Source organism: Chamaea fasciata, unplaced genomic scaffold (genome assembly GCF_029207755.1).
Source record: "Chamaea fasciata isolate MVZ Bird 193981 ecotype frontalis unplaced genomic scaffold, bChaFas1.0.hap1 SCAF_14, whole genome shotgun sequence".
Classification (NCBI taxonomy): domain Eukaryota; kingdom Metazoa; phylum Chordata; class Aves; order Passeriformes; family Sylviidae; genus Chamaea; species Chamaea fasciata.
Genome location: NW_027094099.1, coordinates 5325679 through 5345445, shown reverse-complemented (window position 1 = coordinate 5345445; position 19767 = coordinate 5325679). Strand labels below are relative to the sequence as shown.

General features: G+C 41.8%; 1 protein-coding gene across 5 annotated transcripts in view; it reads right to left on the bottom strand.

Moving 5' to 3' along the window:
- The window catches only part of MTMR10 (myotubularin related protein 10), a 35809-nt gene extending 18312 nt beyond the window's left edge, over positions 1 to 17497 (bottom strand). The window contains exons 1-5 of one of the 5 annotated variants that reach the window (XM_066196600.1): positions 17219 to 17497; positions 15860 to 15920; positions 3949 to 4085; positions 2804 to 2876; positions 1610 to 1752 (exon numbers count right to left, since the gene is read on the bottom strand). In XM_066196600.1, coding sequence (XP_066052697.1) covers positions 1610 to 1752; positions 2804 to 2876; positions 3949 to 4085; positions 15860 to 15920; positions 17219 to 17272 — 468 coding nt within the window. In that variant the 5' untranslated portion in view covers positions 17273 to 17497. Of the gene's footprint in view, positions 1 to 1609; positions 1753 to 2803; positions 2877 to 3948; positions 4086 to 11506; positions 11584 to 11641; positions 11667 to 11718; positions 11850 to 15859; positions 15921 to 16819; positions 16890 to 17218 lie in introns of those variants that run through there. The other 4 variants (XM_066196603.1, XM_066196601.1, XM_066196604.1 and 1 more) reach the window with 4 other exon arrangements.
- Positions 17498 to 19767: the final 2270 nt, after the last annotated feature.

Below are 19767 nucleotides of genomic sequence, written 5' to 3'. Positions count from 1 at the left end.
TGCTAATAGGTACTACCTGAGGGGCAGGAACAGAAACTCGATAAAAATCTTTCCATACTGTGGTGCCAGCATGCCATCTAAATGTCAGAGAGAACAAAACAACTTCATTCAATACGCTGCATAAGACCACTCTAGATGTGTTCACCGGCATCTCAAAATCATTTAAGCAAAATCCTGATACAGGAAAAGTTATTTTAATGCTAACAGAATAATGTTATTATGGAAACATTAGATTAGCTGAACCTGATCTCCCTTCAGTAAAAATGCTTCTGTGCTACACCCACACAAAGCTGCAGTAACCTACCTGATGCACGGAAACTGCAACAGTAACCACACAGCTGATATCTGCACAAGTTTTCTTCCTCTCCACTAATTCTGGTATTTGAACTTGGCAACTGTTACACTTCTGGTCACCACCAGCACAAGCTCTATAACCACACAGGCTCCGGTTCTCTAGACCTAGCTGCTCTTCCTGTCAGAAGAAACCATCTAAGACCATGTAATTATAAACGCCTAATGTAAAGGCCTTCATAAAAGGGTTTCACTGTTTGCTCTTGCATAAGAAAATGCAGCACAAAGAATGTTAATGAGATGCTGAGTTTATTCTCTCCTCCTCCAGGCTAATCACTCTGCTCTGCTGTGACAGCCAATTAGAAACAGTTGCTGTAAAGATATTGCAGGAGACGGCTGCTCCAGGGGGATTTCGGAGAAGCTGTGCAAGGGAATGATTGCTGAAAGATTGCCAAACGTGAAAGGTTCCAACCAGCAGAGACAGGGAGGCAGCCAGAACAGGGGCAAGGCCAGAGCAGGGTGGCTCACGATGGGCTCCTGCCCGCACATCTCTGGGAGGGTAAAGGGGCTCAGCCGGTTCAGCAGCTCCCGGTCAGTAACTGCACACAGACTTATGCCTGGGCAGATGGTCCTTGGGACTTACAGGGCTAAACTCAACCCTGATCCCACTGAGAAGGGGAATTGTTAAGCTCTGCGAGCAAAGTGGGTCATTCCTGACGAAAGGGCGACAACCGCACAACGGGCAGGGAAGGAAATCTCCTGGAATGTACAGACCCCAGGACTTCCTCCTGTCAGGAGGGGTACAAGGCGTACATTTCTCTAGCAAAATGTTGAGAAAGTGCCCGGGTTCATGTAAAGTGGACAAAACGGTGATTCCAAGAGCTGTGCTTTGTGACACCGTTAAGGATATCCCTAAGGCAGGACACTCAACCTCTGGGTAAATTAAGCTTAGGACTTGCAGAAAATGTATCAAAGATTGAAACATTTTCCATAAAAATGCAAACATCTGTTGTACATCTGCAATGCAATATTCAGATTCCAGTCCTTAAAAATACTTATTTAATAAACTAGTAGCTTTTAAAAGTACAAGAGATATGACAAGAAATAGTGTTTTATCTTATATGATACTAAACAATTAGTACATCACATTAAAATTTTTCCCCTAATAGATTTGACTCTAAATGTCTAGATATTCTCCTGTAATGTGAATAATTTGCAATTCTTCTGCCCACTTCTCTATCAAAATATAATAGTACAAAATATTCTTATCAGCACAGCTGTTGTTACATGTAATGACTTCATAACAAGATAATAGTACCTTTTTTGCACTTTCAGGACCTGCTTCATCAAAACGAAATCTGACAATACGGAAGTCTTTGCAATAAATTATTAATTCAGTTGGGTTAAATTTAAGTTTTTGGTTGGGACCAAGGACCTTCTGCTTCCTCTTGGTCTCATTCACTGCAAAGAAGAGACAAAGTTATTTGACTGTGTTCTGTAAGGAAACCCAAGACTGCTCAATGTTCGAACAGATACAGTAATGTTGGTACCGGAAGTTTTTTTTATTTATTGGCACATTTTGATTCAGGTAGAAAATCTGCTAATTCCTGTTAGCAAAACTCATGTTTCACTAAACTTAGGGTAAACCTCGTGTTTTAGAAAAGAGGCAACGAATGTGGGCCAGTGCAAGACAATGTAACAGGTCAATAGCACTTCTTTGTTGTAAAATAAAATAGCGTTTCTCCATCATGTTCTTCCTCAGATACAAATGGATCTTTTCACAGTGATCACAGCCAACTTTGGGCACTGAAAACTTATAACCAATAATTTTAGATTACCTACAAACAGAAAACCAAGTGTTTAACAGCCCATGCCATAAACTAAATTTGAAAAATCATCAATTTTATGAAATTTTACAATTACAAGATGAAAAACATTCTTAACAATTAGGTTAGCCTAAGGAATCCGACAAATCAAGACCTGATTCTCCACAAGAAGTATTTTGCTTCTTCAGATTCAGATGTCGATTGCCATTTGCAGATTTTTGGAGATCACCAGCTACTAACTTGCTAAGAATTAGAGAGGATTGAAAAGTACAGAATTTCTCTTGTCAGAAATCCTGGCTACATCTAGCTGTATAAGCTATGTGCTTTTTGTAATCTAGTGTATTTCAGTGGCAGAGATTCAGATGATTCAATGCAAAAACATTGCTAAGAAAAATCTGTACTGCTATAACATCTCTCCTACAGCACCTGTTGATTCAGTATGGTAGTTATAAATACAAAGTCTATAACATAAAGACCCAACTAAGTCTCCTGCATGGTGCCTCAAGATTTATTCAGCACCTGAGGCTTTTATCCTAATTTTAAACAAACCAAATACTTCAAATCAGGGAAGATTAATGACATAAAACCTCAAGTGTCAACAATTCTGCAGAATTTAACAGGCAGGTAACAGTTTTTCCCTGAATAAGAACAAAGCCTGTCATTATACTTAACTATTTTTGACATACCTGTGACAATCTGCTCAATGCATGTGAGTGGGACATCGTGTTCACCAAGGAGGAGGTTTTTATAATGGAATTTCTGAAACACATGAACTCACAGCCATTAATTGCAGTTCTGCAGTTTGCAGATATACAGCACAACTTAGAAGAAACTATGATAAAAATCAGGCATGCCTAGGCTTTTCTGACAGGTACCACCCTTGCCTATTCCCAGGTAATTAGAGGCTGCTGAACTACACACCCAGCAGTTTAGAAACCCCAGTGGAATATGCAAAATAACCTCCCTATTTGCACTGAATTTACTAGATTAGTATCCAAAATTACTGTTAGAAATTCAATACAATTTGAAGTATAAAATATACATATATATATATGGAATATAAGAAATCTCCAACTATTATTACTTTCATAAGCATAGAAAGAAAAAAAATATCAATTCTACTTTCAGGGACAAGTTTCGACAGCTACTTCGTGCCAAAAAATTAACTTCTGGAAGAAGCTTTGGTCAAACTTCCTAACCATTATTGAATAAGTATCTATCTACTTTCATATAACTTTTGTTAATGGAACATTTCCTTTAAAAGCCCCAAATAGAAGTGCAAACTCCACTGAAAATAACATGCAGCTCACTACTTGGATTTCCAGTGTTGTGTGCTGTGCTGTTCAAAAACTGATCATGGTTTTAAATGCTATGAGTTCTGCAGAAGAGTTCTTCTCCCCTCTTCCTGTTGCTTCACCTACAATGAAAACTCATTTCATGGTTGCTTTGCCCTCCATCAGTAGCAAAAATAAAATTCCACCACATGAAGAGTTTTGCTGATCTGACACTTGTCTAGTCCAAGGGACATTTTTGAACAGCTCCTGCGAGGAGGAACATATCTGGGTATAATTCCTGCTTTGCCTTGTGTAAAACCACTCCCTGGGGCAGCCTCCATACAGGGAGGTGAATGGAGCTGGATGTACTTCTGCACAAATTTGCTCTTGTTCTGATATGAATGGATGGAACAGCAACACATTCAGAACAGGACAGCAGAACCTCATCCTGTAGCCTGCTTAGAAGGCATGCATTTATATCAGATATAAGACAGACTGACTGTGTGAATAATTTCACTTATCACACTCCTAATGCACCCATGTGAGCAATAACCAACCTGCAGTGGCATCGGGTCATCCGTGATAAAGGAAATCTTGAAGTTAGTGCAAACCAACTTGCCCCACAGATCATACTGGCTTGTGTCTGTTGCAATGCACTTTCTTACAAAATTTACTTCATTCACCACAATTTCACCTAAAACAGAAGAAAGGGAGGGGAAAGGAGAAGCCTGTATAAATTCTGTAGGTACAACAATTCTAAGTCTGTAGTACCAAGGAACCCCCAACTCTTTTCCAGTTTCAAGTTATCCACCTCCTCTGAGTAAACATGGAGTTTAACTAACACCACTCTCGGGAAAAGAGAAAACTACCATTCCAAAATGGACAATATTGTGCTACTACTGCATTGTTAAAATAAAACAAACCCCAAAACCAACAAAAACAACAACCAACTTAAAACAAAAAACAAAACAAACCTCAAACACAAACAAAAAGAAACCCCAGAAGAAATCCAACCCACAGTCAAACCCAACAAAACCACACACCACTTCCCTTAGATCCACAGATCAAGATCTGCAATTCTCCACTATTAAAAATTTATTGGTTTGAACAACACTGTCCTTTAAGCAAGCATACATTCCTGTACTTCAGCTAGTATTTATTTTAAAAACTGAAATTAGCTGGCTACTGTTAAGTACTTCAGAGAGTTTTTGAATTCAGAATCATCAGGCCACATCAAATTTTGTATTTATAAAGACATTTTCAGGTGAATTCAAAAAACAGAATACAAGCACATTTCCAACTTTTAACTGTGACTGTCTGATGAAGGAGACATTTTCTTGGGCTTCCTTCATAAAACAGAAGATCCAAAAGAAGAAAAAAAATAAATTATGCTAATTGGTCTGGCATAAGCTATAAAATAAAAAAAATATAGGCAAATGAGACTGAGGACCATTTAAGAAAATGATACTTTTCAGTTCCACAGCCAGGATTTCTGGAAACTAAACAGTAATTCTTCCTTCAGTAATCTAACTTGGTAATTCCTTTTATTCCTGTACAGGGCTTTCACTTCTGTCATCAGATCAACCACCTCCTGCTGCTGCTGTCTACCATAAATAGCGTAGGAGTGCGAGTGTGTTCCAAGAAAAGTGTAATTCCATATTGGCTCTGAGATTTTGCTTAGGAGAAACTAAGGACTAAAGATTGCTGAAGCCTAATTTGCTCGTAATAGGTTTGGCATGTTCAGTCCCAGTTGCCTGAAATGCCATCTCACAGTCATGCTGTGCGTGGAAACAGCAGCTCTTGGGGCAGCTGGCCTGGCAGGAATCAGTTACTGTATGTCCAAGGAGTGTAACCACAGCCTGGAATGAAATCCCCATTTATCTCAGGTCTTTTCTCAGGTAGTTATCACTGCAGCCAAGTAACCACACCTTGAAGGAACTGCCTTTAGCGTCCCAGACAGGACAGAAATGCACCTTTTGCTGTCTCTAGGCCCAGTCCCTGCACATGCTCCTCATCCTGAGCTATTCCACCCAGCTGCCCTACTGGTGCTACTGGATCTCTTGCCCCTGATACGATCAGGGATCTGCCTGCAGGTCACTAAGAGCAGCAGCAGTATCTCCGCCTTTGGCTCTGTTGTTCAGCTATAAAAATGTCTTTGTCTAAGTCTGTAGCCTTGAGCTGCCAGAATCATGATCTGTGTTCTGGGACTGTTTGAAGATGTGAGGAGACAAGTTTCATTGACCTGTGTTATCATATACATGCATATTCCATGCCAGAAGTGGCAGGAACTGAGAAAATGTCTATAAACAGATCTCCTGGAGCTTCAAAGTCTTTCCTCAAACAGTGCTAGACTGTGTTTAAATAAGCTTTTGAATATGAAAATAAAAAATCTGATTCTGACAGCTTCAGTACAAATAGTTAAAAGTTCATCCAAGTCCACGGCAGCTGAAAACAATGTCTTATAATGGGGTACACGAGAATGACAAGCCCTACTTCTCTTAAACATAGTAATGAAAATGTTTCAATACTTAGCATGGTCTGGCCTGAAACTTCTTAATGCCCAGCATTTCTTCAAATAATCTATTTACTTAAATAGCCGCAAAAGCCCAAACCGTTTATTGAAGCAATTTCTCCTCAGTGTTGGTATTAAGTCTCCAACTATTCAGTGTGAAGTTCTAAGTCACCTCCAGTGTATGAAGAAAAACAACCTCCTCATAAGCTGAGTTCTAAGTAATTTTTATTCCTCTCTCTCTCTGTATTGCCAGTGTATCACTGCATTCCTAATAAAAAAATATGGAGAGCGAAATACACCATGAAATGAAATGTGACTTCCATAGCTTTTTTTGTAACATTCACTTATCTGTTACCAAGTGTAACATTTTTTACTATCACATAAGAGACACTTGCAAAACAAATTACTATTATCAAATTATCAAAAATTACTATTTCAGTACCTCATTACTTTGAAGCAACCAAACAGTAAAGAACTTAAATACAATCACACATCTTCAATTTAAAACAGGCCTGCTCTACATCATTCTCTTTCCAAAGCCAGTCCTTTTTACTGCCCTCCTTCATCCCTCATAATTGCATGGCTACACTGCAACATGTTAATTCTAATCCTATTTTAGTGCAACTGCGTTTAGTTTCATTGCATCCAACACAAATACATTGTGGATTTTCTGGCCTAGCTTATCTTCTGCTCTCAGGTTTACAGCCCTAAACACACAACTGTCCATTTTGTGCCTAAGGATTAAGGTGTGGCAGGACAGAGAATGTGTGCACACCAACTTCAGCTGAAGCATGTGAAAGTTTGCAAATTTAATAGATGTGGTTTCCAAACACCTCTAGAAATTAATTTTTTTTTTTTTTTGAGATGCAGGTTTGGAATTTTACATGACCCATCTTTTATCCCTCATTTGGACATCTATAATGAGCAAATATAAATAATATAAGATACAAAAAGAAGCAAATCTTTCAAAATGAAAATTTGGGAAAGTAGATAAATAACGTGAGTAATAAGTGCAGGACTTGCACAATGAACCCTTCTTGTGTTTGTAGTTGAGTAGGTGACTCCTCCTATACAAGACAACAACAGAGCTATTCAGAGATACTACACTGCACATTTCTACAATGTAGCTGCTGCTTTTTTCCAGTAAACAGTCACAAGCTGTTCCAGACACGGAACAGCAGTCAACACTTCCATGTGACTCCAAGAGTCAAAGAATGATCTCAGGAGACAAGAGCAGTTTGTTTAAACTTTGACAGGAAACCAGAAGAGAAATTACAGGTTGCCACCCTTACATAGAAAACCTAATCACTTTTAATAAAAATATTTCTACATTGAATACACGAATCACAAAAATAACAGGAGTCACTGAAGGACCTATCTAGCCAATACACCCTCCACCTAACACACAGCCTCAAAACTGTTAAACTTCAGAAAAATCCTGCTAAATCTCCCAAAAGCGCATGCAATCTGACTGGTTCACATTTTGGATGTTAAGAGAATTCACGGTATGTATCTAATCCACCATAACGCATAACCCACTACAATCAAAATAAGAAGCAGACAGCAGAGCCTGGGAACACGTGGGAGCAGGAGAGAGGCAGGAGTAACCCTGCTGAGCACAGGGATCAGCAGGAGGGAGCCCTGGATAGCACAGCTGTGCTCCCCCAGCCCGCAGCCACAGCGCCCTGCAGCAGGCTTGGCGGCAACAAAAAATCGGAAACACAATCCCGAATCACGAACCTCCTAAAATAAAGGATGTGCTACACCATTTTCACCACAATATTTTTGTAACTTTTGGTGCCCTGCCTCACAGGATCAAGGTTCATTTTTTTGGTTTATCTTAGAAAGGTAGTAATTTGTAACTTTTCAGGGAAGAAGGGTGATTTGAGTAGCATGAAGGACCACAACCTTACTAATGTAGGAGGTGATACAGACTGGGCAGTTTTCAACAACTCTAACAACACCGACTGAACACAACAATGCTGCACAATTAAAGGAATTGAGCAGTATTTTATATATACAGACACATACACAGATCAGTACATATACAGAGAGATGGAGCATGGCGCACATACATATGTACACATCTTTAAATGCAAACAGGCAGTGTGTTTTTATCACAATAAAAATCTGGTACTTGTTGGAGGCAATGGATGGCTGAGATCATACTCCATAAATTAATAATGCAAATCCTACAAGCTCTGTGAGTTTGCAGGTACCTTACATGCTACTGAGGGAACTTTCCTAATGCTGTACTAGAAGCACAAGACAGGATTTGTTGGCATAAACTTTCATTAATGAGCATTGAAGCTCTGTGGATGTTTGATATGACAGACAGACATAAGCGTAAGAGAAGTTATTAAGTACTTTATGCAGTCATGTAATTTCTACCTAAATTCATACAAAACCAGCACCTGAATGCACTTAGGAAACTGAACTCCTGTTTCTCATTTACAATGCTGATAGTGATTATACCCAAGTAAGACAACAAAAAAACAGCTTGTTCATGTGAAAGACAGAAGTTCACAGTAGAAAAGCTCAGGTTAATTCAAGTAGCCATTTAACCATTAAGAATGCACAATAATGAGTTCACTTGTTAAATATTTAGCAAATAATTAACTCTCGGAAATTCCCAAGTAGGAATTTCCAATAAAAACTTCATTAATAAGTAACTGAAATCTACAACATTTTTGTGCCTTTATCTGCTCTCTTGTGGAGAGAATACCAAAACTGTATGAGTTTATTAGTATGCGCCAAGCATTTAGATGTAAATGTCTCTAATCCACTTCTAAATGAATCTTCTGTTCAGTGTGCTCAGGCACTTCCAAACTTAAGAAAAAAAAGTATTTGTAAGCTCATGAAATAATTTTCTTTCATCTATTTTCTGATTTTCATGAGCTCTTACAAGGTTGTTCTAAAAGAACAGCTCAGTTCTGTGATTATTGGGGAATGAAAAACAATTTGCATTAATTTTTAATAGGAGAACCTGAGATTTCTACCAAACAACTCTGACCACTGCTTGGAGAGTGGTGGGTTATAAATGCACAGTACCAAAAAAGCTTGCTTTGCCAGACTTATTAGAAAATGGTTATTAAAATATGATACATTAATATTTTAGTTTATTTAGTGTGCTAAGAGAAAAGAGCTTGGATAAATTTTTTAATGCTCAGTAAGGGAAAAAGTAGCAAAAAAAGGCTTCCTGGTAAGTCTTCAAAGAGCATCTCTGTGCTTCCCTTGCAAAATAACAAGACTCAAATCAGTATTTGCCCAGTAATGGCAAATCTTTATGAACATTGGGGGAAAAACCAAAAAACCAAAACATAAACAAACAAAACCCCACAAAAACAAACAAACACCAAAAAAAACAAACAAAAAGCCCCAAACAAACCTGAGAATATAATTGCTTTTCTGAACTAGGATGGGATGCTCCACAAAAGCTTTCCCCACATCTCAGAACTGCAATGAAGGACACAAGATTGTAGAGGAGGCAACAAAAACCAGGAGTTCAGATGGCAAGAACGGAACATCCATCAGGAGCAAAGCTCCCATTATCAAATAGACCGAGAACAAAGTATTGCAGCAAATTAAAAAACTGCTTATAGAGTTGCTTTAATCCAGGAACTTGTATTACTGCTAAAATAGAAACAGTTCCATATTCAACATTCACTTCCACCTCAAGCCTTGTGCTGGCACAGACATTTATGACAGACTTTGTTAGTCACATCAGAGAAGTGATCCAGTTGAAAATGGATTTTTTATTCCTTTTTTGTCAGTTCAAATTTCACTTGACTTAGCTCTGATCTGGCCTTGTTCTTTGGCTGCACAAAGAACATGAAGCAGTTTATAAGAATGCACTTGCGTGTGAGAAAAATAGAACAATAAACAGCTTCTGTTGGCATCTGTATGTATAGCTGGGCCAAATTAAAATAAATTCTTATCACCAGAACGCCTCCAATAAAGAGTTTTAGCAATGACTTGGTCAGAGTTCTGTGATGTGAACAACAGACAAGCCAGTGAGGAGGGACTGTGTTTGGTGTTTGCATATTTTTAAGTCTGGCTACATAAACTACAGATTCCCAAACCCTGACTTTGCCTAAACAATATAATCAGTAACAATTTGAGAAGACTGAGGTTTTCAGCTTGTTATTCTATAACTATGTTACCAATACAAGTTACAGATGCTGAACTTCTAATGTACTCCTGAGTCTCTGTTAAATTATACAGGTTTGGCTTACCAAATAAATTAATACAGAAACATTTGTTTAGAAATTAGTTTGGAATCAGTTCACCGAAGACTTGCTTCGTTGGGAGAAAACATAATTGCTAAGAGACAAAACCCCCAGTAGCTTGGAGAGATGACAATTCAGAATCTACTGGATTTTAATGGCTTGTGACCTTAAACACACGTGGGGCAGAGTAGGCAGAAAGCAATTACTTTGTAACTTCTTTGCAAAATGCACATGTAAAAACATTAAAATACTTAATTTTAAAACAGGGTCATCCTTCTAGCTTCAAGGAATTATTCCCATATCGGCTGATGGCTAATCTGATGCATATAGGAAATGATTTTTGCAGATGTTTACAAATACTAAAATACATTGCTAGTCAGAAGCTTTAAGAAATGCCTTTTATAACAAAGGCAAGACAAAATTACTCCATCCAGTAAAATCTACTTCTAAGATTGTATCTGGTACTTAGATTCTGCATGCAGACCGCCTTGGCTGTACTTACGTCCTGCCAATCCTTAAAAAACTCAAACCCAAACACAGAACAAGCAGTTAACTGAACCCAAACCACGCCTGAAAATTTATTTTGAGCCAAACAAACAAAAAAGCTGTGACTGAAAAGAGTACTAAGTATATACTTACTGTAAGTGACATCTTGTTCTAAATCTAAGTCAAGTGTTTGGTTCATTTTAAAACTTCTTGCATTCTGAAAAGCTAGTTTGCAGAAACCTGTTGTTTCAGATTTCAAATCCAGAATTCTAAACTCTCATAACTTATATAAAACTTCTGGCAATCTTTGGATAGACAACAACAAAAAAATTGAAATCTCTACTTTAAAAAAGCTTTAGGGAATTGCATTATTTTCCAAACTGCCAATCTGATCTTCTCATCTGGCCATTCTTAAACGATGAAAATAAATTCATGCTCTTGTATGACACTGATTCCTGAAAAAAAAAGTTGCAGCTACAAAGCTTTTTTGCTTCCTTTTTAATATCACATATTAATTTTAAAAACAAAGAAATGAATTTTCACAGTAACATTTCAATTTCAAATAAAGAACTTGATGCAGGGAAAAATCCCCTAACCCTGCAATATGATGTCTTACTCAGCTGCACAAGGAGGGAGCGAGCCTTGGCGAGCACTCCGCAACTCTGGAAATGAGAATCAACAGCTCGGAGTGCTTTGGAACAGTGAGGAGCTGCCCTCAGGCAAGTTCTGTTCAGGTGCTCTGAGCACTGGGAGGCTGTCGCTACTCACCAGCAACACACGCACACGCTTAACAGACCAATATCAATACCTCATTCCACAAACATCCACGGGAAAAGGCACCGACAGTGACAGCACAGCACTTGTACCAACTAAACAACCCCAGTTTACCTTGGAGGCATTAAGGCAAAACGATTGCTAACAGCCAAGCAGGGCAGAGCCGACAGATCCCGGGGTTACTCATTAACCTCGTCACGCCGGGCCCGGCGCGCTCAGTCCCGCCCTGCCCCGGCCCCGAGCACTCACTGCCAGCCCGGCGACACCACACACCGACGTGCCAAGGGAGAGGCGCAGGGGTGCAAAGCTGGGAGGAAAGAACGTACCTGGGGCACTAATGCACAAGGGTGCCTCAGTGAACAGTGGATTTCCCTCTCCTATCACATGATGTGTTGCAGCTGCTCTGGAACACATGACTCAATGTAATAAGGAATTGCAGAAAGCAGAAAAAAAACCAAAAAGCTGGGAGATAACTTGTGAGAGAAACAGTCTCTTCTAAAAGATTAAATCTTTCCATGATACAGTCTTAAAAACCTCCCAAAATCTAATTTCTACAGTCACTTGCCTTTCTAAAGGCACGTATATATTTATTAAAAAGCCAAACAAAAATCAAAAAAGCACGTGGCAAAGTCAATCAGCATTATTAAATAAAAGCCGAATATATCCAATGGCAAAAATCTTGAATATGCTACATAATTCCACCTCAGCAAAAACCAGGAACTCAGCACAACCAAAAAATGTTCAGAATTAATCAAAATATGATTACAGATATGGGAAACTTCATTTTTAGTACCAACTAAGACAATTAAGCTAAAGGGGGAAAAAACCGAAGTAGACAAATAACACTCGTCTAAAAATCACAACTTCCATGAAATGGAGGAATGTGGCTTGCTGTTTGCTGTGTCCTACAAGAACTAGGGTTTATCCAAAGGAACTGGGTGATGGTCATTTCAGAAAAAAACAAAAGGAGCTGTAACAGCATATAATTAAACTGATGAACATGTTACCATGTGAAGCTGTGGGTGATAAACGTTTACACGGCTGCAGAAAGCAGCTGCATACATTCAGGTAAGACAAATCCAGCAAGAGGAATTGACCATGGTAGGAGCACTGTTTCTGTATCCCGGGACTCCTCACTTTGTAGCCTTTTTGCAAAAACTTACAGGTAACAGCTACTATCTTAATCCACTGGCAAATTAGCATACTGAGCAACAATTTAACTAATTCAAGAGGACATTAGGACTCGGGAGGAGCAATCCTTTGCCCACACTGGTTACATAATCTGCTGCAGAATGGCCTGTGTGAGCAACAGGGACGATCTCAATGCCTGGTCTTGCCTAAACCACAGTGTGGCACTGGTTCCAGTACAGACGCTGGACTGGTCCATTGTCCATCCCTGTATTGCACTTTTCCACACTTCTTTGCCATTCACATCGTGGAGACTGTGACTCTGCTGCCACAGTCCGCTTCTGCTGGACAGGTTTTTGAATGTTCAAGTTGATGACTTGAAAAGGCTACAGACACAGTTGTGGAAATTGGCTACAGCTGATCACCAGAACAAAACACGCCCTCAGGTTTAACAACTTGAGCTCTGCACTCCCTTAAGGTACACAGACTATGTTCCTACCAGCCAGGAAAGGCACTTTAACAGACTCACTGGTAGACTACCTGCTATTTCTGTAATTTTCCTCTTTGACATGCTTATAAAACCAGCAATGCACACAAACAATGGGGGAAAAGTGAAACTGTTACAGAGGCCAACTCTTAACTAAGTCTGCAGAAACTCTCACTCACAGAGCTAACGTTCTAGGAAAACAGAGCTACAGAAAGAAAAACAAACATTTTTATAACGCCACCTCAAACCTATATCATGTGTTTTGCAATGCAATTATACCAAATTCTAGAAAATTACTTGCTTTTCCCTACTGCAGTATCAGTATTGCTCCTTACAACCAAGGTTTTCACTTGTTTATAAGTGATACTTGTTCCTTTTCCCCATAAACACCCTCCTCAGCACATCCAGTTCGAAGAGAATACAGGCTTTTGCTCCAAATTCTGATGAGATGTGGGCTCCGGACTCGAGAGAAAACTTTTAAAACAAACTACAGGTTGAAAGTTGATTCCAATGATTTTTTTTTTGTTGTTTTTTTTTGTAAAAACCACTTCATTCTCTAACCAGATGTATTATTTCCTGGACTGTAACTCCTTGTCCTAACCTCCACTGCACAGAAATACAAGTTAGACAGCAGGGTATTTAGCTCCTTTGGAATTAGTAAGCAAGCCACCCCGTCAGAGTCACTACGTTTTAGGAATAAAAAGCTTAATACAACCATTTGCAGGTTTTGGAGATTACTAAAGCCAGTACTCGCTTGTGGTAATGTAACTTAATTCCAAAAAAACTCCTTAAAAACTCCACTGCTTAAAAAAGCATAACAAACGAATGTTAAGCTGCTCAGGTTGATCTCCGTTCCTGAGAGCAAAAGCATTTCACACAACTGCTAAGGAGAGGATATTAGGAATGCCATACTGAAACTGTATTTACAAGGAAGTGCAAGTCAGCCTTAATATAATTAAATGAGCTGGAATTTGGCCAGTAACTTGGGTTATGACAAATCCAAAAGCCAGTCTATCCAACAGTACAATGTGTACTTGTTTTTGTACTTTTCTACAGCACGGTTGATGACAGAAACAAAAAAAATGTGTTTAGGCTGGTGCTTAACTTCAAACAGGAAGAGTTGCATTTAAGTAATTTTAAATAAGTCACTTCTAACACCCTCCCAACTCTCACACAGAGTCGTGAACAGATTTTGTCAGAGCTGCTCTGTGGCTATACAGAGCAGTGAATTTTATTGTGGAATAATTCAAAGTAATACCTTAGAATGATATGGAGGTAGAAATTTTAAGTCTGTGGTACATCATACTGTGGCTTCTACTTAACCTGGGGCAACTTAATACAAATGTCCCCAACGTCATGAAATGCTGACTTCAAAGAGAGTGCAGACAAGGAAAATAATGCAAAGAGGGAATAAATACAAGCCAGTTGAGAAAAACAAACCCAGTCAGCACCATTTTAGGAGTATTTGGGAGTTTCACGATAGACAATGAGCCACAATGCAAGAAGTGGCAGCACAGAAATGACTTTTTCTAACTGCTCATGGCCAGGTCCCACAGCAAAGGCAAGATGTGCTACATTTTGAGCAAAGCACTCTCGTACTGCCTTGCATTTGCTGTGGAATGCCTCAGAGAAGAACATGCAGTCACTTCCTTGTGAGTCAAAGGCCTTGGATGAATATCAACTGCAACATGATCAGTGAGATGCCAAGTGGTAAGCAGAAGTTTTGCAAGCACAAAAATATAACTATTTCAAATATCAAGCAACCTCAGCAATGTATTTTAAGATATTTATGCCTCAAGTAAACTCCGCATTCTTTTGTTTCATGAAGAATGTCAGGCAGTTGTTATTTACATTTTCAGTTGAACCTCTTCCACAGTATTTCAGCCTCTTAGATACCTCACGACCATATCACATATCAATTAGTACTGCTTAATTAGCAACAGGCTCATGTAAAGCAGTGACAGAAATAATTTTTAAGGGTTGTTTATACCTATATCAGTGTGTGTGTAAATTCATATTTTTAATATACATTCTGAATGCTACGAAAAAGCTGTAGTATGGCATTGTTTTAAGCTCCAAATTATCCTTAGAAACTGCAAGCCAAATTCATTACTGTGATGTAGTTTGAAATGAAAGTAATCTTGAGAACAGTAGATTGTTCCTTCCACATCTGAAAAAAGGCTTTTAGAAACCCTCATTGATCAAACTGACATTTACCAGAGATTATTTCTTATTTAAAATATCGATGTAGTTAATACCCTATATTTATAAATATGCAATGATGAACAGTAATAAAAGAATCTCTTTATTTCATCCACACCCCAAAAAGGTTATTCTGTAGAGGTCTGAAAACACTTATTCCAAACTTACCTAACAGCACCATAATCAATAAGAGTAAATGAATAAAAATGGCATTAGAAGTTTTCCAATACAGAAGTCAATCATACCTGCATACTGCAAATTCTGTGACTATTTTCCTTTAAAATAAAGGAAGCCTCCGACACAAGCTTTGCTACTGGGCTCTGCACACAATATCTCACTATCTGATGAAAGTGTAATTACCAGTAGCCTTCCAAAGGGTGTCAAGAATGTAAAAACACTTAACAGTGGTTTAATTTCCAATACTCACAATAAAACCAAGACACTATTCTGTAAGTAGTAAAGCATCACACAGGCAAAATTGCCTATGTATTTATTTAGTGTTTCAGGTGGGTTAGAATAAGTTTGTACAGACACAAATATTACCTTTTCCTACTCAAAAGCAATACTCCCTCCTTGAGCAATGCTAAGATTAACACATACCAAAACCAAGACCAACAGTGGTATTTGTCAAATTCCTGATTCACGCCTACCTGGTAAAAGTACTGGTTCCAGTTTTTTAATCCTGGGTTCTGACGCTATATTGTCGTCAGCCTGAAGAAAAAAAAAAGATCATTTTACTAAAGGCTCAGAACTTTACTGCCAGACGCAAGCCTGATCTGCTTGTACAGAAGAGAAAGTTGTTTTAACTTAAAAAGTTCATTTTAAGGAGCTAGAATCCAATCATAGCAAGAGTTTTAAACAATTTTGAGGGCATTTAGATTAGTATCAAAAGAATAATAAAATTTTCAAAATATTCATGTTCGACAAACTGGGTAACCCAAACTATCACAAGACACAGGATGAACAAAACCCAATTTGGCTTGACATTTCGTAATAGCTCAAGATCTTCAGCAAGTTTTACAGATATAGACACCCAAAAAACCCTTCTCTACTAACTTCTAACATGCACAGCTTTTCAACATAGGAAAGATTTCAAGGCCTAGAACACACATATGCCTACTTGCACTTCAGTTTCAAACCTTAAAAATAAAAATCTTCTATAAAAAGACCAGAACCTTTGGTGAAATAACCCATGGTTCCTACAATCATAGCAATATAACCACTTCCCAGGACTAGGAATATCCAGAACTGCTTACATCGACATCTCACTTTTACTAAGAAATTGTGAAAAACAAAAATCAGTCAACACGTCAAACATGTTGCCTGAAGGGGTCCTGTCTTGTCTAAAGTAAATAAATATCACTTTCTGTCAAGTGCACATCCAGATGACACAAAAAAATCCTGGTGGTTCTCAACACACTCAGTACTATATGCGCTGTATATAATTGATAGATATACTTGGCTTTCTTATTTATGCCATCAGACACGTGAAACGATGGCTACAAGTGAGAGTTGAATTATCTGCACAGCAGAGTAGCGCCCGCTGCTTTCTCCTCATCCCGCCCAGCGCCGCGAGCAAAGCGAGCCCAAACACCTGAAGCGTAACTCACAACTTTCCAAAATAATCTCGCACGGGGAGATTTTAATGAACACAAGACTTCATTTTGATAGAAGTCCTGCTCCCCGAGCACAGAGCGGACTCTGTCCGTGCGCGACGCGGAGCCCCGGAGGCCGAGGGGCTGCACCCCGAACCGGCTGCGCAGCTTTTGTTTCGCGGGGCACGGAGGGCTCGGGGGCCCGGCAGCCCCTCCACAGGTGCTGTTCGCCACCCTCGGGCCGGCGGGCACCAGGTGCTGTTCGCCGCCAGCGGACACAGCCCCGGGGCCAGCGGGCACAGCCCCGGGGCCAGCGGGCACAGCCCCGGGGCGGCACCCGGGCCAGGGACAGGGACGGCCCGGGGCAGGCAGGGCAGGGAGGGCAGGTCGGTAATGGCAGTAAAAGGCGGTTACCTGAGGCAGAAGGTACGACTTGAAGGTGGGTTTGGGCTGCTTGAGGGAGAACATTGTGGCCGCCGACGGGCGGGCGGGCCGGGCCGGGCCCCGGAGGTGGTGCCGACACCCGCCGGCTCAGGCCCGGCGCCCGCGGCCGCTCGGGCTGCGCTCCCCGTCACACCGCGGGGGCGGCCCCGGCGCACCCTCCTTCCCCAAGGGAGGAGCCAGCGGCCTGGGCAGGCCCGGGCTGGGGCCCCGCCGCCCCGCATGGAGCCCCCGCGGCTCCCTCCGCCTCCCCGGGCCGGCCCAGCGGCTCCTTGGGCGGGCGGCGGCCCCGGCGGGCCGGGCCGGGCCGGGCCGGGCCGGGCCGTGAGGGGCGGGAGCGGCCGCGTACGGCGGCGCGGAGGGAACAAGCGGCCCGGCCCGCCGTGATGGCCGGCCCGCGGTGACGGTGGCCGGCCTGCGGCCCCGCGCGGCCCCGGCACGGCCGCGCTGTCGGGTGGGGGACGCCGGCCCGCCGGGGCCGTCCTGCCCGGCCCGCCGGGGCCGTTCTGCCCGGCCCGCCGGGGCCGTCCTGCCCGGCCCGCCGGGGCCGTCCTGCCCGGCCCGCCGGGGCCGTCCTGCCCGGGCCGGGCCTGCCCCGGGGAACGGCCAGGCGCGGGGCCTGCAGCGGGCGGGGCCCGCTGCCGAAGCGCAGGATCGCCGCAGTTTGGCCTCAGAGCCCCGCGGGGACTGAAAGCCCCGTTCGGGGGCCTGCAGGAGTTGCTGCTACCCCGGGCTGTTTCTTAAGGCAGCGGTAAAATCCAGCTGCAGCATGGTGGAGAGAGAGGGTGCTGAGACACCGGCGCAGGCTGCCCAGGGAGGCCGTGGCTGCTCCATCGCTGGCAGTGTTCACAGCCAGGTTCTGTAAGGCCTTGAGCAGCCTGTTCTAGCGCAAGGTGCCCCTGCCCGTGGCAGGGCTTTGGACTGGGTGATGTATGCTCCATCCCAACCCCTCGACGTTCTGTGACTCTGTGAATCACTTACTGCTATGGAGTTCTTCCCCTGTCACCCTTTACACGAGGTGTGCGCACATTACAGCTGTGGGGTGTGTGCAGCCCCCTCAAGCACATGGCATGACTCTTGGGGATGGTTCTGTGCAGGGCCAGGAGCTGGACTCCATGATCCTTGTGGGTCCCTTCCAACTCAGCATATTGTGTGGCATTCTGTGATGGCTGGATGATGCCCCAGGCAGCTGCTGCAGGCACCTTCCCACTCTGCAGCCCTGCTGGGAGCTGCACGTTGATCCAACATCTGTGTAACTTTAAGCCTTCCAGGCACTCATGTGTTCCTCACCTGAGCTTCTCCTGGACATGAAAATAACACAGGCACCTACCTAAAGTCCCAAAATCCATCACTGCTATCTCTTTTTAAGTAGGAAACTGAGTAACTGCTCATGTTTGCTTTGTGGCCTTATGGCACCCATAAAAGTCCATCCTGCAGGTGACTATATGACTGCTCTGGACTTGGTCTCCACAGTGGAACTATCTCCTACACGAAACAACAGTTTGGGTGGAGATGCAGTTTAATAGAGAATCCTAGATCAGGAATACATGGTCTGTCAGCTGTGAGATCTAAGGAAGGGGGTCTGGGTTCTCCTGCTAATGATCCAGCCACAAGGCAACAGCGTCAAACCACCAGGTCTCTCCAGATTTTGGAGCCAGGTCTGATGTGTTCAGTAGGGTGAGAAGGGCTGGCCCCTAGCTGCTGCTGCACCACAGTCATGGTTCCAGCTATGAGCCAAGCAGAGTTCACAGCAAGGACCATGGTTTAGGGCTGGGAGTTCAAGGCCAGGACCTGACAAACAAACTGCTGGCGTTTTGGAGCCTCACCATATTAAAAAGCAGGATTTTGGTCATGATAAAGCTCATGTGCAGTGTAACATTAGTAAAGGCCTGCTACAGCATAGTGGTGAAGACTCCAGAAAAATGGACACATTTTTAGACAGAAAATGACACATTCAGCACTCAACATCAGCTGCAAGGTCAAGATCTTCCCTCATTAATAGAAAGTATATTATATTGCATTATAGACCCTGGGATTTTTTTGAGAAGTCTGAAGGTGTGTGTTCAATGGAAGAACAGACTTCAGGGCACAATCTGGATTCCACAATTTAGAGGAGTTGCCTCACTGATTGCAGCAGAAAGGTTTGACTGAACAGTGAGGAGGGAAACAATTCACTGGCACCTGCCTAGGCTGAGGAAAGTTCACCTGCATACATTTAATGCTGTTCAACAGCCCAGGAGGGAGAACCCTGCTCTTGGACTTGTAGATAGAGAAGATGAAGCAAATCCAAGTTTACTTTTCAAAGCAAGTGCACCTCCTTGCACAAAGGTCCCATTTTATTGCTGTTGGCAGACAACGCCCTTTACTTTTCTCTCTATTTTTACATATACCACTTTTATTTTATTCTGCAAACATCATTGTCTAAGTGGGATTATTCAGCCTGGCATGATCTCATGCCCCAGTCCATTTTAGAGAGTGCACTGTGCTGCAGATGCTGCTGATGGTGTAAAGCTGAGTGCTGT